This window comes from Amblyomma americanum, chromosome 3 (genome assembly GCF_052857255.1).
Source record: "Amblyomma americanum isolate KBUSLIRL-KWMA chromosome 3, ASM5285725v1, whole genome shotgun sequence".
Lineage (NCBI taxonomy): Eukaryota > Metazoa > Arthropoda > Arachnida > Ixodida > Ixodidae > Amblyomma > Amblyomma americanum.
This window is the reverse complement of record NC_135499.1, coordinates 101382874-101409479: the sequence shown is the minus strand read 5'-3', so window position 1 is coordinate 101409479 and position 26606 is coordinate 101382874. Positions and strand designations below refer to the sequence as shown.

General features: G+C 47.2%; 2 protein-coding genes across 2 annotated transcripts in view; both read right to left on the bottom strand.

Moving 5' to 3' along the window:
• LOC144123933 (uncharacterized) overlaps window positions 1-2516 on the bottom strand; it is a 32541-nt gene extending 30025 nt beyond the window's left edge. Inside the window, exons 1-2 of the mRNA XM_077656644.1 lie at window positions 2204-2516; window positions 732-1022 (exon numbers count right to left, since the gene is read on the bottom strand). Coding sequence (XP_077512770.1) covers window positions 732-1022; window positions 2204-2373 — 461 coding nt within the window. The 5' untranslated portion in view covers window positions 2374-2516. The remainder of the gene's footprint in view (window positions 1-731; window positions 1023-2203) is intronic.
• A 6985-nt stretch (window positions 2517-9501) lies between these two features.
• Window positions 9502-25297, bottom strand: LOC144123177 (kelch-like protein 10). The gene is made up of 8 exons (XM_077656057.1): window positions 24989-25297; window positions 23909-24199; window positions 22220-22501; window positions 19772-19964; window positions 17058-17227; window positions 12800-12908; window positions 11755-12087; window positions 9502-10437 (listed from the first exon to the last, which is right to left on the bottom strand). The coding sequence occupies exons 1-8, from the start codon at window positions 25180-25182 to the stop codon at window positions 10156-10158; spliced, it is 1854 nt and encodes a 617-aa protein (XP_077512183.1). The 5' UTR covers window positions 25183-25297; the 3' UTR covers window positions 9502-10155.
• Between the last annotated feature and the right edge of the window lie 1309 nt (window positions 25298-26606).

Below are 26606 nucleotides of genomic sequence, written 5' to 3'. Positions count from 1 at the left end.
GATGCAAAATTTCATTACATCAGGCGGCATTTGAACACCCGTGGGTGAGATAGACAACATGAAGAAACACTTGGGCATTTTATGGGCTATATTCGAGTGCAACGTTGTCCAGCGTTGGGACATTCGAAATATGACAGCACTGCATTTGGCAGCATCCGCTATCGGGGAACGCGGAACTTTCCGGTTCCGGCATAGAGCGGTGCCACTGCTGTATACTCCGGAACAATTCCTTTATAGAGCTGCTACGCTACAATGAAAAAAGGGAGCGGTTCATTACGTTATACCTACTTCGCATTTAATCCACTGACAATCCACTGATAAAAGGTGTTAACAGGAGAGGCGCCGGTTTCTTTGGGCATAGCGATTTCCTACAGGTGAACAGTGAGGGTGCGCTGCATCCAAGCATTTTTTAATGGCAGAACTTTTTTCTTTTTTAACTCATCCAAGGCATCAGACAGAAAAAGAACCACAACTGACTATCTTAATGTATCGAGATGACACATATGCGTATGCAGGAGACCACATTTGCTTAGGCCGACAGGGGAAGCAATACTGTCCTGCTAAGAGACACAATAAATAAGGTTAGAGACGTTTCTAATTTTCTCACAGGAATTGCAGTTAACGATTTCGGGAGTGGAGTTTGGGGTAGGACTGGGTAACACGAGACCTTGTAAAGAAAACAGCACGGAGCCAGGACGTAGGACACCAACCCTACCCTGTTGGGCTCCCACCTGTAGGCCTTGTCAGTGAGGTCGAAGCAATTGTACAGCTTAGCCACACTGTGGATAGAGATGCAGTTCTCGGGGCTCATGATGGAGAGTAAGAAGTCGCAGCAGTCCTTGAGCATGCCCAGGACGCAGAGGTAGTCGGCCGCCTTGAGGAGTCTCTCCACGTTCTCGCAGCCCACCCACGTGATACGCTTGTACGCGAACTCCACGACGTTGGCGAGGGCTTCGCTGGACACGCCGTAAACCACCACTTCGGACTGATTTTGCCTGTTTAGACGACTGCTGAAGAGAGCCCTGAACGTAAAAGGCGGAAAAGGGAACGAAATTGAACATGACAGCCCAGCTCTCACTGCGCCAATCTGGATAGAAATTGTAACCGACTAAATTCTTAAGCTACGCTAGCGGCCTTAAGATGGGTAATCATTATAATCCAGATTACGTCTACCATGTGACAAAGGTCGCTCCCATTTATCTGTAATTTGCCCTCTCCCGCGTCCCTGGGGACGTCTCATTAGGTACTCTCATCTTTTCACATATCTCTCTCTCTCTCTGTTTCCCCGGCCTACGTTATCCGCTCTTTGTTGCTCAGGCAGGTCATATTGCTAGCTTGAGTTTGTTTGCTCATCACATCTGCCCTTTCTGGCTTTGAGAACTTTCTCTATAATTTTCCATACCCAGGTCACGGCGCTGTACAAAATTTAATTTTAAGCCTTTCCGTTAGCTCCAACGTTTAATCCTAATGTATCACGTTACCGGTAATAAATATCAGTAAAGACGGAGTTCATTAGCCGGCAGTCACCAGCTGCTATTCAAATACCAGTGATAAGTACACTTCGAGATTTTTTATAAGTAGCTTTAGTCTAGAAGCATGATCTCTGTATTGCTTTTCTCATGATCTTTCTATTTCATGCTCTATTGCATGTGGCTTGCACATGTTTATGATATATTTTATTCACGAGTGGCAGCTGACTGTTCGCTCTGATATTGCTCGTGCTAGTGCAATCTGGTATTATTATTTAATATGCACGCTGTTTTTCTTGCGGAGTGCGAGCAAAAGTTATCCGAAATTTTAACACAATGAACTCCCGGACAAAACGACAACTAACGGCGCTCTCATATCGTATGAACATCTTTCCTTCTCTCTTATTGCTGATCCGCTAACATTTTTCAAGTACACAGAAAAAACTTAACCAACAGCATGGTTCACTGAAATGAATGTTCGCTGGCATGTACCTCATAGTGAAAATCATCAAAGACCTAGCGTCTTCGTTTCGACGAACTGCCGTTCACCAACAACACACATCTATTCTACGTGTGCACACCCTAGTGCAATTCCTTAAGATCAGTTCGTTGTGGGCACGTGCAGAATCTTATTGCGAGCTGCTTTTCAGAAATGACGTTCCACTGGGGCTCGCCGCAATGAATAACACAGCCAAGTGCCGAGGACGCACGGCGAAAGCGGGTAGGCCACCGACCTGAAGTACTCGCTGCAGCTGGCCATGACCACCTTGTGGACGGGGAAGTGGCCACCGTCCGACGTCTTGAGCAGGCCGTCGCAGAGCAGGCCCGAGTTGCGCATGTTCCACAGGGTGTCCATGGCCTCCCGGTTGAGCCACTCGTCGGCTGTGTCGCTGCTGTTGCCCATCTCGCTGCCGTGCTGCCGACTGGCATCCGCCGCGGACGTCGTCCACGCCCCCAGCGGCGTCGGGTCCGGAGGACGCCGAAGCCGACCCCGGAACGGACAGCAGCGACACGGCCCCTCACGACGCGCTCCTTGACTTCGTCCTCTTTGAGCACTGCACGGCGGCGGCACCATGGTCATCGCTAGTAGGCCACATTTTCTGTTCTGCTCATCCAGATATTGTCAGGAGCAGTGATCCACCAGTTGAGGACGGGGTGGCGACGCTGTCCAGTTCCCACCCGGAAGACCCGCCCAGGCTGGTGAACCGGGAAAGATCGGAGACAAAAGCCAATTGGCTCCTAAAATGAAGGCCCACCCAACTAACCTCAGTTTATTCCGTTCGTTAAATGTTTTTCACGCACACGCACCTCCGCTACAAAGGGGGATGGCCACACAAGCATCAGCATCAGATTTTTTCGAGGGGACTTCATTTCCTCCGAAGGGTGCAGTACACAAATTTGGTTTCGCCTCCAGACTCGTTTTGCAACTTCTTAAAAGGTGATTTTGGCTCAGTAGCATCTAAGAATCGTGCCTAAAAGGTAGCACATACCCCGTGAAATTCGTGAACGATTTGCGCGCGGTTAGTTACTGGTGCTAAAAAAAACATGGGGGAAAAGTTTTGTTTTCTGAAATTGGATTTTCTGCAAGAGGAAACAAATCCATTCCGCCAAATAAAGGTTAGGATTGATAGAGTTTAGTTTTGTTCTCACCTGTTCTCATAAAAACTTCCTTCCATTTCCCGGTAGGCAGCGCTGTTTAACATTTTTGGTTAAACAGATTTGGTCTATGATAATTGTAGGGGAAGCTCTTTGTTGATTGAGGCCAGGACGGGAGTTTTGCGGACTAAGACATATAGAGCCAGGTACCACGAGATAGACACTTTGTGCGTTGCGTGCGGAGGAGAGAAGGAGGAAACGGCTGAACACTTGATACTTTTCTGTAAAGGGCTTCACCCTACAGTGGAAAACAGTGGGGCTGATTTCTCCAAAGTATTGGGGTTTATAAACGGTGAAGGGAAAGTAGATTTTAAGCGGGGAGAAGTAACCAAGCGAAGGTTATCTGATTGGTGGCTAAAATCAAGACAACAGTTAAATTTCATAATTCACGGCAAGGTGGCTTGAGCCACCGCCCGATTTAAAGAGTTCAGCCTCATCCATCCATCCATCCATCCACCCATCCACCCATCCATCCATCCATTTATCCAACCGTCCGTCCGTCCGTCCGTCCGTCCGTCCATCCATCCATTCATCCATCCATCCATCCATCCATCCATCCATCCATCCATCCATCCATCCATCCATCCATCCATCCATCCATCCATCCATCCATCCATCCATCCATCCATCCATCCATCCATTCATCCATCCGTCCATCGGTTTGGTTTAAGGTGTTTAACGTGGGAAACTGACTAGGTTGCAGATTCCTTAGCAAGGGCCTCTCTCTGCGGCCAAATTATTGCTGTCCTGCCAACCTGTGCATATACAGCTGCGGTGAGGTTTCGCAGCTAAACAATATTTCAGGAACTCGCACACCCGTGACAGCCTGATCTTTCCTGAAAATACAGTCTTTCTGTTAGCAACTACGTGTCGCGCCGCAAACATCGTTACAGCAATCTTCGTCCACATCTGCTGGCAATGCCACTATCGCAGCTAACGCTGCTCTTTAATTTTGACGACTATACAGGGACCTGGGCTCGAATCTCTATCTGCGTACCTTTCGAAATCGCCGATACGGGCATTTTCTAAAGGGCCTCTAATTAAAATATGAACCTGGCTCGCAGCTGCTGTGGCTTCTCCGTGCGCTTTGTCGACTGCTGGTTTCATCCGTAGTGTGAATTATTTCAGCAAACAGACGGTCTCCTGGCGACGCGATGTCATGGATTCGTCCACAACCTTATCGGTCACGAGAATCCGTCCTTAACCGCGGCCACTGTTGAACCTATACCACAGCCTTCGTTTTTCTTGTGGGCGACAAAGCGACCACGATAGCTGTACCGGATGCCCTCACAACAAGGGCTCCCCTAATCTCGGAACTCCATCATCCCAGTAGAGAATTTCTCATAAGAAGGTAACGCACTTGGAAGCGTCATCTTCCAGAAAGGCATGGTTCAGCGTTACTAGCAAGGAAAGACCCGTATAAGCACCGTCGATGAGCACCCACACCGGCGAACTGGAAAATACGATGGCGCTGGTTTGGTACGCTACCATGGCGGTACAGGTCTGCCGGCTTTAGGCTGCGCTATTTTCCCCTCACGAAAATAGGTTACGCAAAATCATTGCCATTATAACTGGAGGAATTTGGAAAGCGTGATTAAAAATGCAATGCGACCCTTCCGGTGCTAAGCCGCGCGACTCTGATGTAGTGAGCGAACAAGCCGGTCGTTGCGTGGTGGCCGCACTGCGGGTCATCGCTCCTGATCTACGTTGGAGTGACTTATTAGAGAAGCACAGTACAAAAATAAGCTGCATCAGATACTTCTATGGCTTTTGACTTTTTGTCTATCAAAGCAGCGCTGCCAATCAAAATTACACGGTCCTAAGGAACCCTACAGGCAGCATTTTTCTGATTGTTAACATATTTATATCGCGAACTTGACTGACAAGCTGCAGAGGGCGCTGTATTGGAGACCTGAGGACTAACCTAGTTACACAAACGGTTCTTGACCAGGCACGAAAAGCCTGGCGTCAGGGCGGCTTCAGTACCGATATAACGCCGTTTTGCGTACACCCTGCTCTGTTCTTGGAAATTCTAAACGCTCAAAGTGTGTATGCATGCTTCAAGCAACACGTAAATCTACACGCTGATTGGCGAGAGTACTGCTAAATGTGCACACTGCACTTGAAACTTGCACACTGCACTTAAAACTTACAATGATGGCACATCACTTCACTTTCTACAAACGTAATTTCTAAAAGCGAATAGCGTCAAAATCTAATCACGTCCATGGGAGCTCTCCAAAGCACTTAAACCGTACTCGACAAGAAACCCATGCTTCTGCACGTTGAAATAACATTGCATAGCTGCCTCTCTATGTACAACATGTCATTGCAACAATCCCAGAAGAATAATTAGAATCATTTTTATTTATTGCATCAATGCGTTACACAAATATCAAAGAAATAGAATTTTTTTTCAGACAGCATAATGCATCCAACGGGAATCAGCAGTACTCATTTCATTACTTTTAAACCAGAGGAAATCTTGAAGATTTCCGGGATAGGTAGCCAATGATGCGTTATCTAAACTTTCGTAGACGGTGCGGTTTGTGAACAGGCCAGCCGTTGCGTACTATCGCGATCAAAAGTTCACGGGACGCAAGCACGAGAAAAGCAATTATTCTGGCGCAGTCACGAAATCCATTCGCCTGAAATGTGTCCAGGTATGAGGCAACGTTCATGTTCTATACGCTGGTAACAGCCCCGCATCACTGAGTTGCGAAGCATAGAGTGCTCTTTTCAAAATCTAAAAGGCATAGCAGGAACTTCTTCAGTGTTGAAAAGGCCCATGCACACTCATGTGGTGCTCCCTGCCTTTCTGTTCATTCCAACGTCTTAAGTCAGCTCAGACTTTTTAATGCAGCATGGTTACAACTTGAGTTTTCTCAGTCTCAGGTATACAAATCTACTTATGAAACACTCCAAAGGCCTCCAAGCGGTCTTGAAGAATGTTACAGGGGTAGTCTTGGTAGTGGCCTGCAGCCTTTCGCAACATCAAAACCAAAGCGCTTGCTTTGCATGTTCGAAGCGCAAGAAAGACGAAGGCCGAGGGAATAAATAGAAAACAGACAGTACTAGTGAGAAGTAAAGGTTTTCTAATACATGAACATTTATATATGCCGCAAGAAAAAGATACAGTACAAAGTCCTGTCAAATATTCACCCTTCTTTGCGGAAGGTTTGCACAAAATCTACCCTTTCCATGTCTGAAAACCAGCACTCTGCAATATGCCTTCAGGCAGGCCGTCTATCAACTTTCAAAGCTCGTGTGGAATTTAGCACTGTGAATGTTAAGGCTAGTCAATACTCAATTTCAAGATTCATTGCGCAACAAACATAAGACGACATAGGTGAGAACGACTGTGCACAAGCGCTGCTAGCAAGGTAACTGTGCATTGCATGCACTTGTGAAATGTTGCACTCTCCTTGGTACCCGTTTCCTTGTTACGCTATCAATGTCAACATCATGTGAAATAGTTGCATGACGTCGCGAAGCTGGGTAGCAACCAAGTCTACAATAAACTCTTTTCTGAAAACACGCACCCCGTAAATTTTTGATCGCGATAGCACATGCCTCTGTTGCTTCAGTGTTAGGGTATTGGGATGACGTCCTGAAAGAGTCAGCCGGCTGCCCTTGTGATAGTCGCAGTCATTACGTTGTGAATGGTCTCTTATGCAAATTGTTGTCCTTTGATATCTCGCGACCCACTGAACAAACAGAATGTCAAAACATTGACCCCATGTTTTCCTTCGGGGTAAGACGAATTTCACCGACAACTTGGGTGAATCGGAATGTTTAGTAATTGCAGGCAGGGGGGCTCTTGTTGCATTTGCTTGTTTTGACCAATCAGTGGTGGTCATTGTCTTTAATATGTGCGGCGCGTTGTCACGGCATCATGAGTGACGTTACTCGTGCGTCATGCGTGACGCAGTGACCAATGAGCGTAGCTCGTTGCATGCTTCCATGTGTGATCTCACTCCCTTTCTCACCAATGAGTGCGGCGCGTTGGCAAGATGTCGCTGTAGAAGCACTCGGTAATTTCGTGTAAACTCGGAGCTCGTGTTGCCTTCACACCCGCCAGTAAATATTTACATGTAACCGCTTTCTAAAGAACACACGATACTTGTATCAGTTCTACGCCAGAGTTGTTACTCCCGGCTCAGGCTTTGTTTTGCCCTGCCCTGTCATGACTCGCATCGCCTGTCAAGCATTGCCCTGGTTGCTGTTTTAGGGCGAAAGCACTGCTCTGATGGGTAAACCCCTGAAATATCTTGCGATGGTTGTGATTGTGTGCCAAGTGAAATAAACAAAGATAAATCAAATAAACATCCGCGACTGGGATTTCATCCCGTGGCGGCACAAACAGATCAGCTCCGCAGTTTCACGCCTCGCGTTAAACTGCAACACAGTCTCGCGCTTCTTCTTCTTCTGCCTCTTAAAACATGGCACATACCCACACGGGGGGATTGGCCAAGGTGTAGTGGCATAAACAAGGAAAAATTTTCATAGGAGAATACGACATAATTTTAGCACTAGGCGTGAATTTTGAAAAAAAAATGCATCAATAAAAACGACAGATGAATATTTAAAATAAAATAGCAACCAGCATTTTGGTTAAAAAAGAAGAGCTCGATCGTCTTCTTCATCGACTAATACTACTATCAAACTAGCATTCGCGCTTTGAGCTATGTGGCGGTAGATAGATGTACGCTGCATGTGTTGGAGCGGAGCGTTGTCCGCAACACGGCACTAGAGCAATGCGAGTTGGAGTGGACAGCATTGCTGCAGAAACACGGCACTGGAACCTAGGCAGCCGGCGTACATTGTATAAATTGGCACTGACTACGAAAAAGTTCAAGACGCGCACCTACCCTTCTGTAAGTGCGCATCCGACCTTTTTTCCAGGTATAGCTTGTTAACCATACAGCAAAGTTACAAGAAGAAACTAGCAATTTATATTAAGAATCTCGTTACAGTGAACAAACATGATTTCGAGCAACAATATCCCATATCAATATATATATATATATATATATATATATATATATATATATATATATATATATATATATATATATATATATATATATATATATATATATATATATATATATATATATATATATATATATATATATATATATATATATCAGATACCAAATTTATTAAACATTTACCGCCGAATTCTAGATTTAGCACTTGAAAACCACACACGAAACACTTTTAAAAACGACGTTTATGCAATGCTGCCTTCATAGGTGAACTACACAGTTTCCACCTTTGTGTTTTCTAGTACATTTTCAATCTTATGCTTTATACTGTCTTTCCTTCATGCAAGTGTATTTTACTTTTAAGTTGCCTCCTAGGCTTTGTTTTGGTTGTGGATGACTTCTGGGCAAAATTTGAAAACCTGTTGCTGTTTGTCGCTGAATGTCATTGTCCAGGACTGCAGGCCCTTGTCAGGTGTTTGCAACACCTTTATCCTGTAAGTCTTAGCTTTTTGTATCTCATGAACCAAATTAAACAAGTTTATTATAGTTTATTATCATTATAACTGGCTCCGAGAGTCAGTGGACACTTCAGTCGCGCTTTCCACCTCCAAAAAGCTGCTTTCGCACAATATTTCGTGCTCAGCAATGCTGAACTGACAGCCAATATAAATTACCTTCCTTGTCTGTTAATTTGTATACATGTCCGTTTCTCTCTCCGCTTGTTTGCTTACTTATTTGTGTTGATCAAGAATTGTTGTGGGTCATGGGCATCTGTGGCAAAGAAGCGCCATTGCACAAGGTTTTCTACTCAAGGTGGGGTCAAAGACCCACTTCCCAAGCATTTCCCCCTAAAGAAGCTAAGAACCAGGCAGGGAAAAGCTTGTACCCATTGCATCACTGGTGGTTACCCGGCGGCACCGGGGATCGAACCCCGCACCTGCTGCATGCGAGGCGGGTGCTCAAACCGCCAGGCCGCCAATTGTTTAACAACCAAGCAATGCACAACATGGATCGGTAGTCCGTTGTAACGGTCCGCTTTTGAGCCCTGAATTATTTCCAATTGTTAGCGTTACGATTCTGCTCCACTCTGCTCATGTCGTCTTAACAACTACATGCATAATTATGATTTCAGACCTTCAGTAAAATGCAGAGTACGATTTTACTTTTTGAATTATGGCAGATTCTGTTTAAATACACAGCGATATTTCACATCAACGTATAAAGTCGTCGAAATGCGTCTGTGTGTTGTATTGGTATACATCAGCAAGCGATAAACTACCGGGACAACAAAGGTCCAGTTTCATTTTAGCACAGATAGCAACGCTTTGCAGTCAGTCAACTCAACGTTACGTTAAGTAATCTGCCACACAACATGAAGGCATGAAAACCATAAAGAAAACTTCATTTAGATTTAGTAGACGAAGTAACAGTAGTCAAGGCCAGCTCATAAGTGGAAAAAATAACGTACGAAAAGGTCAGTTCCCTAGGAGACTAAAGGAAAAATAAAATCTTATGCAGTGAGAGTCCTAACTACTCCAGAAATGTTAACGCAGATTATCCTAGAAAGCCTACGCGACATCGTTAGAATCGTAAGATTCCGCATCAAAACTTAAAAAGATTACTCTTCGACCGGCGTTCATAACACGTTGCATTGAATTTTCTCTAGTATGAGGCTGACATCACCTGCAGTCTGTTAGGACAAGCAACAGTATTCAATGTTTCATTCAGGAGCGAAATTTAAATATGATGTCCACATATACCAACACGCCTGGCTCGTGTTCATAGTAGTTCACTGTTCGGCGCTGTTCACAATGTGGGCTGCGCAGCTCACTGCGATCTATGTGAGTCCTCACATAACCAGCCCACTCAACCCAGAAATCGTTGAAGCAGTCAGTGCGGTGCTATTAGGTGGCCGTGCAATCCAATTTTGCATCAGCCAATAAACCATGAGGACAACTTCATTGTGGCAGTGTACTCTCCAATTCCCACTGCGGGCAGGCAGGCATGTCCAGGGTCACTCGCAGGACACAAGCACTGGCTTAGCGAGCCCTCTCGACATCTTGAGTCCGGGGCTGGGACCGCTGCCTAAGGATTTCGAGCATCTTCTGTCGCTTCTCTTCCATGAGGTTGTCGCGGCGCTGGTGCACGTAGTCGCGGATGTTGGGCAGCCCGGAAATGACGCAGGCGGCTAGCGCCGAGCGTGCCTCGTTCATGTCAGTGGCCTCGTACCACTGGTCTGTGACCGGATCATAGCACTCGGCCAGGTTAGTCGTGCTCTCGCCGTTGAAGCCGCCGATGGCGAACACAAGGTTGTCAATGACCTGCAAATCGACAAAGTGAAGAACATCGATAAGCTTCAGGCTATTCTCACAAGCTCATTCATGCATGGAGGCTGTGTCTGAAGTCACAACAAACGACGCAACCCCTAGCCCCGATGTATATTTTCTGCTTAGCGACTTCGAAAAGAGAAAGGCATGGAGCTTCGCAGTGCACACTGAGATAAAATATAAATTTGTAACAAAAAATTGCAAAGCACGGTCCGAAAAGCAAGGCTCTCTTTTAAAAAAATTATTCCAGCTTCACTGACTCAACGTCGCGAACGCCGATGTTAACAGCGAATCTGCCTGGCGTTTGGCTTCTCTCGCTCGAAGCTCGGGATCTTCCGTCCTACGCTTGCCTATGGCTTCGGTATCCCTCGCGCGGGCTCCAGGATTTGGCCGACGACCCCGTGCGCATTCACGCGCCAACTCTCGCTGGCGCTCCCGACGGGCGGCTTCTTCCGGAGAGCGCGCGACTTTACCCATTTTCCGAACATTCGAGAAACAACCGCCAAGCGCACTCGTCTATATGTGCGCGCTCCTCCGAACCAGCTGTTGGGCGCGTGCTCTCCAATTGGCCGACTCCTCTCCTACTCCTCTCCTTAACTCCGCCCACCTGCACCTGCACCTGCTACCCCTCTCCCACTACGCTCCACCTGTGCTTGGCGCTTGCTCTCCCCCTCGCTAGCTTATGCCCTTTCCACATCGCTGCGCCCGCGTTACCACGCCTTGTCCCATGAAAGCTTCGTCCAGAACAGCTTCGCTCTTAAAATACAACCTGTGGAGCCTTCACCCTGTTTGCAGAGTAGCATCTCTACATCGGCCTATAGGTGACATGGTACGCGGGCTTCAACATACCAGACCTTCACATGGGTTGTGGGAACGTTGGAAACATTGCTCTTATTATTGTAATACCGTTCATCCTGCCAGCAGTTACTGCGTTTAGTGACCAACTAATTGACTGGCGCCTCCCGACTTCCAAGCATAGATTATAAATGGGAACTTAGACCATGCGTTTCTTCTCAAACGTGAACGCGGTGCCACATGCTCTGGTCTATCACGATCATCGAAATCGCGGATCGCGTAGAAACGAAAATAATTCGAACGGGGAGCGTAGCTGCAAGCAGAGACAGCCTTCGGAAGAGATTATCCAGGAATGAATTCGACGCCAACGACAAGAATATTCCCGTAAAACTTGTTCTTCCCCGTCCGCCGAAACGAAAGCGATAACCTGCACGTTGATCGTCTTAGGCTGTAGCGTGGCCAATGTCGCTAAAGATCATTTCACGCTCGCTGCAGCGGCAGCAAAGTGCCACTCACTGCTACGGCAAAGTTGCTCCTAGGCGTGTTCATGTTGGGAATCGTGGTCCAGATGTTGGTCTCCGGGTTGTACTTCTCCACCGAGCACAGTCTCGAGGTTCCGTTGAATCCGCCCACCGCGTAGATGCAGTCGCGGAAGCCGATGCAGCCGACACCGCTGCGCCTGAAGCGCATGGTCGAGATGACGGTCCACTGACCCAACTCCGGGTCATATCGCTCGGCCGAGCTGAGGCACTCGTTGCCGCTGAAGCCCCCCGTCACGTACACCAGGCCGTTGTGCGTGGTGGCGCAGGCGTCGCTGCGTTGCATGTGCATGGGCGCGATCATGGTCCACTGCGAGACCGAGCAAGCCACAACAGGCACACACTTTCAAGTGGCGGAAAGTCTAACAGCTTAAGGGTAAGGGGAGCACATCATTAAAGATGTGCTGCTACTCCGCTGCTGTTACGTTGCTTTTCGGAATTTTCGCGAAGTACAAGCGCACTTATCGACACGCACAAACTCTCAACCCTTCAGATAAAACAAGGTCACTTCCTCGCCTGTCTCGACAGCACGCGCTGCCGCAAAGCGGAAAAGCTGCCGGGCTTTGCTTTTCGGTTTTGATACCATACCTAAAATGCTCCTTGTCCACTGCGAACGGCCTGTGTCACTGGGCTCTCTCCTTGATATAATGTTTCTAGCCAAAGGAGATTTGGCAGAGCACTGGAAGCACCTGCAATCGCCGGGTAATTATCTGAACGTGACACGTCGTTTTCCTTTAACAACTAGCAGAATAACGCGCTCCCTTTTCTTCACACATAGGAAATCTGATTGAACGTATTTCCTTCCCACTGAAGAAACATAACCACACTAACCTAGTATAAGACACTAGAAATAATTGGCGATTGAGTGAGCCAAAGGGATACAGTTCCAGGTAGCGTGTTTAAAGTGAATTTCAAAACTTAAGCTACCTTTGCGGGTTTAAAGCGGAGCGACTGCTGCTAGAAATTATCTGGGCCAGAGTATAGCGACAGATTCCATCATGACGCCTCACAGCCTTTCGTACCTGGTTGGCGCGGTAGTCGAACTTCTCGGCCGTGTTCTGTCGATGCCGACCGTCGTACCCGCCCATGACGTAAATGATTTCGTCAAGCACGGCCACGCTCACGTAGCACCTGGAGGAATAATGAGTGCGCCAGTGTGTGTGTGCGTGTGAAACAATAGTTATTTGAAATTGTTAACACACTAACGCATTGACAAATATGAATTCATGAGATAAATTAGAGGAGTGTAGAAGTGAACTTTCGACCATTGCGCTTTTGCAATGCACCCCATACGACCCAGTTAGTGATGTGTGGAAATCATGTCCACAGTTTGTTTATTTAGAGGTAAAAACAATGGCTCTTTATGGACTAATAATAGGTGTTGTACACAAAACACTCTTAGGCGATCCTCGGTGGATCGTTTGAATGCGTGAGCAGCCAAACTTTCGTTATTTACTATGATTACGCATTAAAGTTCGTTATACATGAGGTGGAACACTTAGATTTTTTTTATATCCGAGGTCAGCGCACTAAGTTCGTTACATCCGAGGTCCAGGCACTCAAGCTCGTTATAACTGAGGTAGCATACTTAGGTTTCTTAAAACCGAGGCAACACACAAACGTTCCTTATATCAGAGGTTAACACATAAAGTTCGTTATACCAGAGTACATAGGTTGGCCCCCTTTCCCTTTCGCGAAGACGCCGTTCGGCAAAGAATGAAAAAATGAATAGGAAAAGCTGAACCGCCATTTTTCAATGGGAACATGTTTCTCGGCCTCGCTAAAAAGCGAAGTGGGATAAATAAACAAAAACTACGAACAACGCGATCAGAAGCACCCCCACCGAGGAAAAACAATGAAAACGCCCCCGCGGAGGCGCAGCGGAAGTAATAGGCACTCGGGGTTCGGCCACGACGTGAGTAAGGCCACTCCTACAGCTATCCGCCTTTCTTTTGAAATGCTGATAAGTTTACACAAAAAAAACGGAGTTAGATTTTTTTTCGCAGTTGTTGATGCTTCCACTCCCCCGATCCGGCCTTGAACACAAGGTCTACACACGAAAGATCGTTATAGCCGAGGTGGAATAACAAGGTTCGCTATATCGTAGATAGAATACGAAGTTCGTACATGCAGTATACGGAGTTAGTTCGTAGTACGGCGGGCCACCTGCCACTGGCTCCTGACAAACGTCGGTCGCAAATATACTTACTGGTTTTCAACGCCAAATCGCGGAAAGGCAGTGAACTTCCATCACCCTACGTAATTTCAATAAATTCTCGGCAGAACTGACCTCTCCGTGCAATGTCCATGTCATCGTACATTTTAAGCGAGGTGTTACGCATACATTCTATGCATCCCGCGGACAAGCAGGAAGAAAGTGCACATCCATAAACAAACATTACCTGCTTTTACGAGAATTTTTCTTTTCTATATCATCGCTGTGCTCTCAATGCGGCCAAACATTTGGGATACTGCCAGCTTTCTGTCCTCTCGAAAAGGAATCCTCAGGACTAACTCAGCCAAGCTACACAAACCGCTCCATAGCACGCATCCAAGTTTGAACAGGCATCGCCTATCAAAGACATAATCTATCGACCTTCTGCTTTCAGCTCTACTGAACAGTTAGCGTGACTCGTGTTCTTACGTAAATGTTTTAAGTGTATAGTTGTCAGCATGTTGCACAGTAACACCTCCCACACATCAGCCGGAAAAGCCAGGGAAATCTTCGAGGCTTTTACTATATTTACAAAAAACGATAACAAATAGTGTAGCCTGTCTCTAGTCTGAAATCAGTAAACCAGTTTCCTTGGACTATAATCGAAATTTGAGGCATCATATTTCCTTTTCAGAATTTCTTGGTGCACATAGTTTATAGTGCCTTGATTTTTCATTCTCTAGGTTTTTATTTACTGACAAAGCGAATGCTATTTACAGCTGTTCCCATTGATAGGGCGCGTATTTGTGCAGACGACGGGCCATAACAAAGAAACACACATGGCATGTACAGAGCGCATGTACAGTACTCACGGATTGAAATAGGACATTCGGAGCGCTAGCCTTGCAGTGCCACGCAGGCATGTGGTAAGCCACAGGCCGGCTCATTGGCTACTGGAAGGAACAATTCTGCTTTGTAGATGTTCTCCCTCTCGCGCCATACCACAATGCACCACCTTGGTTCCATGAGCGTCTACGGGCGGCGCTCCATGAAGCGACGGCCACGCGCTCCGAATGTCCTATTTCAATCCGTGAGTACTGTACATGTGCGCTCTGTACATGTCGTGTGTGTTTGTTTGTTGTGTCCCGTCTTCGCGCAAGTACGCACCCTTTCAAAATGAACCAATTCGCCCAAACAAGTTCGACAGTTGTTTCCGTTTATCTCATTTTACTTTTATTTCTATTCTACGCGTGAATTCGACGTCTGACTGCACCTTTTATACCCCTTGGCGCAGGTCCCGCCTTCTGCTTTAAATATGTCCCTGCTTTGGGAACTACAGAACAGCTGCAGCTAAACAAATGCCCGTGCCTCTTCCTGTTCCGTCTTTGCGCTGCTTTATCAGGTGCTCAATTAGGCGCAACCGCGTTTACATTTTAATTCCACCTGGCAGTGCACTATGGCGAACTCCAGACATTATAACATTTAGCATGCCCCGTACCGTGCTACCGTTACCAGTATACCGGAGTTCCTGGAGCCCGCGCGCAGCCAATACGCATGCTCGAATCGCCTTGACGGCGCCAGCTGCGGACCCGCCTGCAGCATCGGGACGAATCAGCGCGTGTGCACTGGCGATGGGCGGGCTCCAGGTACTCCGGCAACGGTAAGTGTACCACGGTAACACGGTACGAGGTATGCTAAAGGCGCCCTTTAGCGCAAAGCGCGATGTGGCTTGTCCGGGGCATCGTCAGTGACGTTTGCCACTTAAGCGACACCGAGACGCGAAGAACCAAAGGCGGCTCGTGTATATCGTGGTTCGGGACCTTTCCTAACAGCCCCTTTATATACTATGCAAAGTGGAGCTCGTCACCGCCTCGACTCAAAGGTGCTACCAGTAGAGTATATCTGTGTATCTATTAGCCATCATACCCCCTCCCCCTCTCCCCCTCAAATTTCTTCAAGCGCTATACTTCGTTCCAGGCGCGTCTGAAGCATTTATATGGGCACCTTGCTCCACCTACGCACCCTTGACAGAACTGGAAAATGATTCCACCCCGAGCAGAGCACTAAATAATGTGGTGGTCGAGGTCCAAGTCCTGCTCCTGGTCCCCTTGTTTGCGCTGACCTGCCCTCATATAACAGATGAAAAACAAAATTCTAAATTTTGTGCTTCAACGCCCCGAAGTGACGCGTGGATAATGAGGGATGCCGTTGTGGAGGGTTCCGGGTTAATTTGCGCCACCTGAGGCTAAATTCTAGGACCACCTAAGTGCGCTGTGCCCTGGCACACACAGCATCCAGGTATTTTTGCATTTCGCCTCCATCTAAATATGGTCGCCGTGGCCGAGATCGAAGTCGCAACTCTGGGATCAGTAACCCAAAGCCAAAGCAACTGAGCCACCCCGGCGGCTCATTTAGCAGATGCGTTTTCCTGATCCTCAGAAGCCCGCGAAAAGACAAGACGCTTCCGACAAGCGCCATTAATTAAGGCCTCACTTGAAAGATCGCACGCGTGTCTGACTATACAAAGCTGAAGACTTATGTTCCGTTGAGTATGCTTGATACAGGGGCTCCCAACTCAGGCCAGTGATTTTCATCTCTGGACTTCGGTTACCATAACAAATAGGGGAATGCGTTTATAAAAATCTCATGATCACCCGCAGTTGGGCTTTTCTATAATAACGCTGCACTTTTTCCGAGTTGATGTACTGCGAACTTACCTTTTTTTTTAAATGGCTCCAAAAGATCATTCTTCTTTCTTAGCCAGCAGGACTACCTTCATTTCATTGAAATTCATAGAATTTTTATTTAATTCTTCATTTAGCATGCGGCATTGGCCATAAAATTCGTCCATTGGTTTGCGAAAAGTGACACCACTAGAACGGAGCATTCTCATTGGCTGGAGAGAAGTGACGTCAACAGAAGAAATCATTCTTATATAGAAGACGCCATCAGACCGGAAGTGACGTCGCTTCCAGTGAAGGCATGAACTGCTGTTAATCCTATCCCACTGCCAACGCATAATGAAATTAAGTGTCCCTGTTGATCTTTTTACAACCTGTCTGGTGGGCAAATCGGACCGGTGAAACAAACCGCTTCCCTAAACGAGTATCGAATACCTCCCCCACCTCTTGACGTGCATGGGTGTCACCGAGCGCCACTCCTTGGTGACGGCGTTGAAGCACCTCACGCTGCTGAAGTAGTCCTCTCCGTTGAAGCCGCCGATGATGTATATCTCGAAGCCCACTACCGCGCACTTGTGGTAGGCGCGGGGTCCGAGGGGGTCGGAGATGTCTACCTGCCCAAACGTAGAAAACGTTATCCTTCAATTCTAGACTCACCCATTCCGCTCTTTGTTGGTGTATTTATTACATTTCCCACGTTATCCTTCGCTATCCGTCAGCTTTTAACTAACACACTGTGTTCTCTATTGGTGTATTTGTTCCAATCTCTATGTTATGCTTCGTTACTTTTCACCTCTTGGTTCGCCAAGTGTCTTCTTTATTGCTGTTTTCGGCCATAGTCTACGCTATACTTCGTTATTCTTAAACTCTTCACTCACCCATCGTATTCTTTTCTGGTGTATTCAATTCACTGTCTACTTGCGACGGTTAAACTAGAAGTTTTGGTACTGCCCTCAAACGATAGAAAATTGTGGTTTTAGTGTGCTTTCTAGGGTAGCAGGATAATACCTCTGAAGCTATTTAGAGGTGGCTGTATGCTAGTCCACTGATGTCATGCTTTATGATGCGTCCTCAACTGCTGACAAGTCAGTCGGGACCAACGCCTCTTTCAATAGGAGCATAATCAAGGACTCTATCCGGCTGAAAAGAGATGCTGAGACATTGAAGAAACTGAACAACGGGATTATGACAGTAACTGCAGCGTAAGCTATCGTCCAATTTATATATTTTTTTTAAATTGGAGGTTACTACAAGCCCTTAAAAAGGCACTGGAAGCCGTTCGCCAAGCAACTGTCTCAACACAGCCAAATGATAAAAGAATTGCGACCATGATTAGCAAGGACGGCAGAACAGCCTCGCAGCACACTGCATATTCAATGCAGACAACCTCGAGTTCGATAGATGACATTGCGAAAAACGTGGGAGTCGCAGGAACGTGGAATCGAATTTGGTACTTTGCTCTTTTGACAATGACAACAGGATTTAAGTCATGAAGTGTCGAAATTACAATAGCGCTTGAGAAGCGGGCCTAGCTCTCTGGGGAGAAAGCTGCATGCGTCTCCCATTATTAGACAGTTTTAGTATAGCGTTTGGGTCCTTTGCGTACGCAACACGCAAGACTGTTGCGCACGCTAGATCCAAAGCGCGAACGACGCTTTTAGATTAGCGTTTGCGGACCGTTCCGCAACATGCGCTCAGTGGACAAACAACACACAGTTCAGCACGTTTGAGTAAGTACCTAGCGCCACCACACGTCAGAAAAAAATCTCTGAGGCCGATTTGATCCAAACTAAGCCACGGCAAAGCGCGCTTTTTGCCGTCTGCTATTTCTTTGGGGGATGTAGGGTGGCTAGAACATGCAGATGGTTCCTCCAGCTTCCACGTCATGCCATCAAGCATCCATGCCCTCAAGCCATACAAAAATGACACAAGCGGCCGTTGCCATGACGACAATGTAAACAGTCTGTTGTTAGGCTTACAGGCTTGAAAATAGAAGTGCTATCTCAAAATTACCGAGAACTTATCACATATAACATTGTGTCCGAGTGAGATAACAACAAGCGGAAGCAAATGCAACCATTTACAGCCAGTTGAGCGCCGAATAACGCAATGACGACATATTTTAGAAACGAAGCGGGAAAACAGGGTGCCGCCATGTTGCCTCCGTAAGCCCCGCAAAGAGGATACGCTATTTCCAGAAAATTGCGTGCGTACGCTAAACGCTAAACTTCCTTTAGCGTTCTGCGCATGCGCATTCTGCATACGCTATTTTATTGCGTACGCGAAGGTTTTGCGCACGCTATACTAAAACTGTCTATTACCAAGAATATAGCAAGTACGAATAGTGTAAGCGCAATGTGTACAAACAGTCCACCTCCCTAGAAGACCAAGGAGCCGCTAAGCACAGGGAAAGTCGTTCACTTGGGCCTAGATATACATGAAATTGGGCGTGAACGTTTCCTTACAAAGGCGACTTTTTTAGTCGGAAACCACAATACATAAATTAACAAGACCACTCAGGGCACTCTGGCAATTGAAACAGGCAGACACCGAGTGAATTTTGAACCAGCAGAGCGATACAATGCACCTTGTGTTAGCCAGATAAGACGCTAGTTTTGATATGGGAGACCCTATGTCATCAGAGTGTATACGTTACTACTCCGATGGCCTCGACTTCCCCGATTTGCACGCCCAAAGTAAAGAATGAGCTTGTGGTAAACCTATTCAGGCTTGATCCCTTAAAGATTCCTACATGCGACGCGCTATAAACTTTATTGACGGCCGCGAAATAAATCACATGACACACAAACCGCGTGTTCTGTGGTCGTCAATAAAATGTAAAACGCGTGGCGTTTATGATCTACAACCGATTACGCCCAGTTCCCCCGCTTTTGCTTTAAATGTTCTTTGGTAAGGTGTTCAAAATTTCTTCTCCTCTACTTTCTTTGATCGCAACAGCGTTTAAAATTTAATCTCTTTTTTTCACGCTCAGTATGAAAACTTGCGATATTTCACATGTTGTGGTTCGACTACATCATTCGTGGTCCTAATACATGCACATCTACTGACCAAACTCGCTGGACAGTGTCACAGCTCAAAATAAATGTTGGCGTCTGAATTCCTCTTTGTTCAGAGCGGAACAGCACAAGCAAGCGCACCTTGATCCAGCGATCCGCCTTGGTGTCGTAGCTCTCAATATAGGCCGTGGGTCCCCCGGCCATCCAACCACCAACGACGAACATCATCTCGTGCGGTATGCGCGGACGCGCAAACAGGGGCGTCGGCACCTCCACGTTGTGAACCATAACGTCGAGGTCGTAGAGAAAGCGCAGCGTGTCTATGACAAGGGGCCTGCGCACCGCAATGTAAGGCATTCTCCTTTTTAATGTAGCGAAATGGTACAAAATTTGCATTCAAAGAGGGGCATTAAACGCACCAGACTCATCTTAATTTTCGGTGGTTTTCCATCTTGATTACCCGCTAATCCTCTCAACGTAACTCTTCAATTAATGTAGCCTCCCTCTAATAACAAGATTCATTTAAATCTCCGAGTTGACAGCAAAACAGACTCCAGTTGAAGAAATCGCCCTTTCGGACTAGTTCGTGCGGTACTGTGTCGCTGCAATGCCCAGACTGGCATCGCATGTAAGAAAACAGAAAAGCAGGCTTGTGAAGTGGACGCTACATTTAACCCCCACAGCGCATTACCACACCAAGACAACATGTACAGTTGAACCGCATTACAAAGAAGTTGAATGGGCCCGCCGATTGCTTCGTCACAGCCGTAGCTTCTTTATAGCCCGTGAAGACCGTTTTTTCAAGGGGAATGATCATTCCTTCGTTATATCCAATATTTCATTAGAAGGAGGTTACACTTTAATACGCCGCAATACATATTGACTAGAGCATACACAGACAGAGACCATAGTAAGAGAAAGAGACAGGACACACGCTAGCCTTTGTCATGTCTCTTTCTCTTACTTTGGTCCCTGTCTGTGTATGCGCTAGTCAATATGTTTCACAGCTACAACCAACTAGCCCAAAAGAAAGCCTTAACGCCGTATTACCACGACGCGTGTATCACAATGTGAGGACCGCCAAATGCTTGCGCTACTGTACATTGTGCTACAGGCTAAAGCGTGTGAAGCGGAAGGCTTTAGGCTTTTGGCAAAAATCAGGGAATTAACATGCAAGCATTCGTAATTTCACAACTTCATAATGAATTGTGTATATGCGTTCTCGATAGTGTTCCTTCACGTCAATTACTCGTATTTGTGTCTACCCTCGCACAACCCGCACACGTGATCCCCTGATGGCTGCCTTCAGAATAGAGGATAAAAGGGGTATAAGTCATAACTATTGTCACTGTCTGGACTACTCGTAGCGAAGCACCATAACTATTAATCATAGGATCCAAGCAAAGTCAAGTTTTCATGTAAAAGGACACTGCAAATTATGGCCCCGTCTCATAGTGCCGCACTAATAATGTCCAACGCTTAATTTAGCCCTGCAAGGCGCTATTTTAAACGTCCGAGAAAACTGCACCACATGGCTTTCTGTAAACGCTTTGTTTTACATCTGCTGTTTTCGTCTTCTCAAGGTGGGGTCAAATAGCCATTTCCCAAGCATTTCTAGTATATGCTAGATGCATATAGTATAAATGTCGGTGAAATGGGTCTGTGCCCCTACCTTGAGAAAACTAAGACACACCTTGTGCCATGGCGCTCTTTGACCACAGACGCCATTGCGCCATAAAAATTCGTCATCATCATATACTGAACACGGTGAAGTTGTCAAGCTCGACGAGCTCAGCGAAAAGTTCGCAATAGGCCACCGACGTCCAAACCACATCCTACACAGACCACACTAAGCTGCAGTCGAACCATGTGTGAAAATAAACGCATGTAATTCGGACGGTGTCAGTTCCCTCACAGCCACCAGGCTGACGCGTCACACGGACAGTAATATACAGGCGCTGTGTTCAGGTAAGCAAAACCCTATCCTCGTTCTTCAGCCAGGAAAATTTTGCCACCCAGGAAAGGCATCCTTTAACTAGGCAAGTTTTGATATAACCTGTAAATCAAAACGCATAATTCGGGATTACTATCGGAGAAAATTTTATAAGATTTTTATTACATTTTGGTTAAATGCCTGCGGCATTCTTTTGCTTTATTTTGCAAATATTTATTTCCGTTCTGTTTTCACAATGAATATTTACTTTTGGCTCGTATCGCTTATTATTTTTGTATTCTATTTTAAGATCATCATATGTGGCCTGTGAATTCCTCACTTAAATACATTTTCAGGACTGAATACTGCGATTCTCTTTGTTTATGCATTACTTTCTCATTCAAGAAATAGGTGTCTTCATTTGAAATTTTATGAAATGCTGTGTAATCATTGTCGTCCTTCTTTTGTAATCTTGTGTAATGCTCTGCAACCGCTGTCTTCCTTCTGTGCTTTCAGTTACCTGAAGGAGCCGGGACCTTTCGCCAAGCTGTTGCCGTTGCTTTTTTTTCCCGGCTCCTCCTTTCAAGGAAAAGAACTGACTTGGAACTTTTCCTGAGTGAGGCACACGTGTCAAGGGAGCCAGCTTTCATACCTACCTGCAGGCCTCGTCCTCCGCCACGTACTTGCAGGCTTTGATCTTCTCGATGAAGAACTCGGTGTCCACGAGTCCCGTGCGCACGCATTTAAACAGCCGCGAAATGTACTGCTTCCGGTTCTCGATGTCGAACTCGATCCAACGAAGCACGGCCTTCCACACCGTCTCCTCTTTGATGACGTTCAGGTTCTCGTCCGACATGATGGCCTCCACTTCGTCAATGTCCAGGTTCAGAAGTTCCTCACTTTGCTCCGACACTTCTATGAAGTTCCGCATCAGGTAACTGCGCATAAACACGCTCCTACATTTAGCACCTTAGTGTGATAGGCTTATCTCTTATCACATTACCTAAATACTATACGCGCGTTGCGTGATCCGCCACAAGAATGCATACAGTTGCCATTTACAGCAGCCCAACGAAGAGAAGCCATTCTTCTGACATAGCCACTGTTCTTTTATTGTGACTGAAGTGAGTCAAGCATTCCAGTAGATTATTTCGCTTTGCTAAAGTTTAAACGAAGACACTTATGGTCATGCGACATTTGATCGCGGCTCGCCTGAAAAATAGCGCACGGTTACTGACGAGGTGTATCCTACTTCGTATATTTATAGTAGAGCGAGAGCAGGAAACATAAGATTCTTCACAACGCGAAATGAACAAGCTGCGACAAGAAACCAGTTCGCTATAGGACATGTTCGATTTGTGTTCCTTCGTACATGTCTCGCCATGTTGAGCCAGGGGATAGGAACCACTAAACAGAATTCACCTATCCATCCCAGGCACCACCACCTTGGAAGCGGAGGAGGCAGCCTTAGCACTAGCCATTGTCTCCAGCCCCCCTCCAACTTGACTAGAACCACAAACATCATCACAGACTAGCACTCAGCCTATTTGAACTACAGCAAGGGCCTCGTGTCCCCGTAAGCGGCCAGGGTTCTCATACACCACCGCTTTATCCAAATTTATACTAGTATGGACGCTTGGCCATGAGTCACTTCTAGATAACCAGCGTGCACACGCTGTAGACAGCGCGAGCACCACCGGTGCACCACGAACTGTCATCGACCGCAGTCCCTCACCACAGCCAGTACCGAATCGATAAACAAGTTTGCTCCAGCATCAACGCTTGGTCATGCACAGATATCTGTCACCCCGCCAACGCCTCAAGCGAGAAGCCTCGTCTGGCAACTGTTACAAACCAATACACATACTCATCTTAGTTTCCTGTGCAAACTACACCCCACACTGTACCCTAATATATGCCCATATAGCAATGAATACCGTTGCCTGTACCATGCCACTGGACGTACCAACTCATAACGGCAGTTTCCCATAGCGCCAACCTCGCCCAGTGGGAATTCATGCTTTCCAGCTCAACCTGAAGACTAGCGCGAGCTTGTAGGCCGGGTCAGGTTGACGCTAGCCACTCCAAAAGCCTTCAATTTAGTGCCCCTTGCGACGGGGAGAACTTGTTGGATAAAACAGATATTTTACATCTCCTAAACATCTCGTATTTGGCTTTTTTTTTCTAAGATAACGGCGAACTTAGATTTTGATGTAAGGTTCTACATTACTCTGCGCATACTTAAGGCAGTTTCGGTCAGAAGCACGGCGACATCTGCAACGACGCCGCTCGCAAAGTTGCATTCCTTAAATAGGACCGGCGCTTCCGCCCCCTCTCACTCCTACTTGTAAGCCTTGGCAGTGAGGTCGACGCAATTGTAGAGCTTCGCCACGTTGTGGATGGAGATGCAGTTCTCGGGGGTCATGATGGAGAGGAGGAAGTCGCAGCAGTCCTTGATCATGCCCATGATGCAGAGGTAGTCGGCCGCCTCCAGCAGGCTCTCCACATTGTCGCAGCCCACCCAGGTGACGCGCCTGTACGCGAACTCCACGATGATGGCCATGGTTGGCTTCAGCACTCCGGGCACCAGAGCTTCCGCGCGCTCCGCCTTGGACAGGCGGCGTCCAAACAGAGCTCTGAACAGCGGATGTGCCGTGGAAGGGAGAGCGACGCGCGTCTGACACGAGATTTACATAAGCAGTTGAATCGACCAGTCATTTTGAGTATCTCATTCCCCTTAAGAATAATTTCGCGAAACGTATTGTTCAAGGAATACTGAAGACGATTCTATGCCTCGGACCATACGCTTCTGAAACTTTAACATTATTTTCTAAATCTCAATATATAAATATTTCAACTCTGTGCATACGCCCTCCGTTTTCTCGTGCTGTGATTTCCATTATGAACGCTTAACAGCTAACACGGCCTTCTGTTTGAATCCGTATATGTAATGAATTTTCATTGTATCTAATCTGAAATTATTGCCTCGCGAGCAAAGACAGTTTATCTGCTCCATCAGGGGTCGCTTCAGTGCACCATGCCCCCATCGATAGCGAAAGTCATACCACTGTCAATATTCATTAGGAGCGTTGGTGCACCTTTGAAACGTTTAGCGTTGTGTAGAAAGCAGAACAGCGGCAAAGGTTATGAAGATAAAAACACACTAGTGTCGATCAGTGCTCTCTCCTTCCAAGAAAGCTAATTACCCTGAACCTCATTAAAACAGCCACACGCACAACAGCGGAGCACGCACAACAGCGGGGCGTGAAAGACTAGATTTACGAAATAATGACTATGAACGTTATGGGATAGCACTCGATAGATCAGCACGTGTGTTCTCGTCGCATCTGCGCAGTGCGCCACTTCACGTGGGCTGACGGATGTTCCCGTGACCGGGACAAAGCGTTGAGCTGCACGTGGCACACCTGAAGTACTCGCTGGAGGTGGCCATGATGGCCCTGTGCACGGCGAACTCCCCTCCGTCGTCGGTCTTGAGCAAGCCGTCGCAGAGCGTGCCCGAGCAGCGCATGTCCCACAGCGCCTGGCGCACCTCAGGAGGCAGCGACTGCTGCTGCTCGGCAGAGGCGGCCGCGGCGACGGCCACGCCGCTGCTGCCCATGGCGGCGACCGACCGTGGCCGGCCTTCCCAGGCCCCGGGGCACCGTCAGCCGCGGCGCCGGCGGCTCCTGGCTGCAGCGCACACTCCGCAGACGCCGCCCCCACAGGGCGCCCTCGTCTTCCTCGTCCTCGATGCCTGCTTCCTTGACGGGAAAAACTGCAGGTCGCCAGTGAACGCGTTTCGATCATCGCCGCCACAGCTGTGCTGAGCAGCTCTCTTGAAAACGAATTCCAAAAGGTAAAAGGTCACTGTTTAGCTTTAATCACATGTGAGGCGTGTTTCTCTATTTACAGTGAACGCAGGGAACGAAAATGTTGAAGTGCGTTCTCGATGGAAAAGAAAGGCGGTGTGATGATATTTATGGTTGGGTTATCATCATCGTGTGGCATGGGGTTCAACTTCTCGATGCCGCACGTGGGCTATGAGGCACGTCGTGCTAACAGCTTCGGATTAGTTTTGCCAGCTCGGCCTTGTCTCACGAGCACTAATTTCGCACAGTCATCATCATCATCATAAGCCTTACTACACCCACTGCAGGGCAAAGGCCTATCCCATGTCTCTCCAATTAACCCTGTCCTTTGCCAGCTGCATCCACCCTTTGCCTGCAAACTTCTTAATCTCATCCGCCCACCTAACCTTCTGCCGCCCCCTGCTACGCTTACTTTCTCTTGGAATCCAATCCACTACCCTTAAGGACAAGCGGTTATCTTGCCTTCGCATTACATGCCCTGCCCAAGCCCATTTCTTTCTCTTGATTTCGACTAGGATGTCATTAACCCGTGTTTGTTCCCTCACCCACTCTGCCCGCTTCCGGTCTCTTAACGTTGCACCTATCATTTTTCTTTCCATGGCTCGCGGCGTTGTCCTTAACTTAAGCTGAGCTCTTTTCGTTAGCCTCCACGTTTTGCACAGCACACGGCCTTGATTTCCGTCTTCCATCCACCACGGCTGAGATTCGATCCCTCCCCTTTGTGCTCAGCAGCCGCACGCCATATCCACTCAGCTACCGGGAAGCATAGAAGACTAAGGAACAACAGCCAGAGCCCGAGGAGGGGAGTTTACCCACATGGCCCTATAATCATCCGAGTCGAAGTTAGACGGCAGCAAGGCTAGCCAGGCGTTTGACGGCTTAGCCATATACGAGAAGAAAATCCTGTAGCGGGAGAGCAAGTTGTTCAAGCACAGACCTGTCGATTTCAGATGTCATAGCATAATACGGAATATTGCTTCCGTTTGCCGCCGTAGGTAGGCATGAGCCCGAACGGTTCCTCATCAGAAAAAAAAATATTTCGCAACATTTGATCCCGTGCCCTCTAGGAAAGCAATAGCTAGCTGGACGCACGATTGAAAATGCGTTTGTATGGAACCTAGAAGTGCTGCCACATTTAGTGAATCTCCTTGCTGATTTATCAGCTTCTAAGTGA

What these genes read in the sequence shown, in the direction of transcription:
- LOC144123177 (XM_077656057.1), bottom strand. Translation starts at nt 25,182, where the DNA reads ATGGGCAGCAGCGGCGTGGCCGTCGCCGCGGCCGCCTCTGCCGAGCAG. An exon ending in ACCTCCAGCGAGTACTTCAG is followed by an intron (nt 24,200 to 24,988) that starts GTGTGCCACGTG and finishes TCCGCTGTTCAG; the next exon opens with AGCTCTGTTTGGACGCCGCC. An exon ending in GGAGCAACTTTGCCGTAGCA is followed by an intron (nt 10,438 to 11,754) that starts GTGAGTGGCACT and finishes GTCGATTTGCAG; the next exon opens with GTCATTGACAACCTTGTGTT.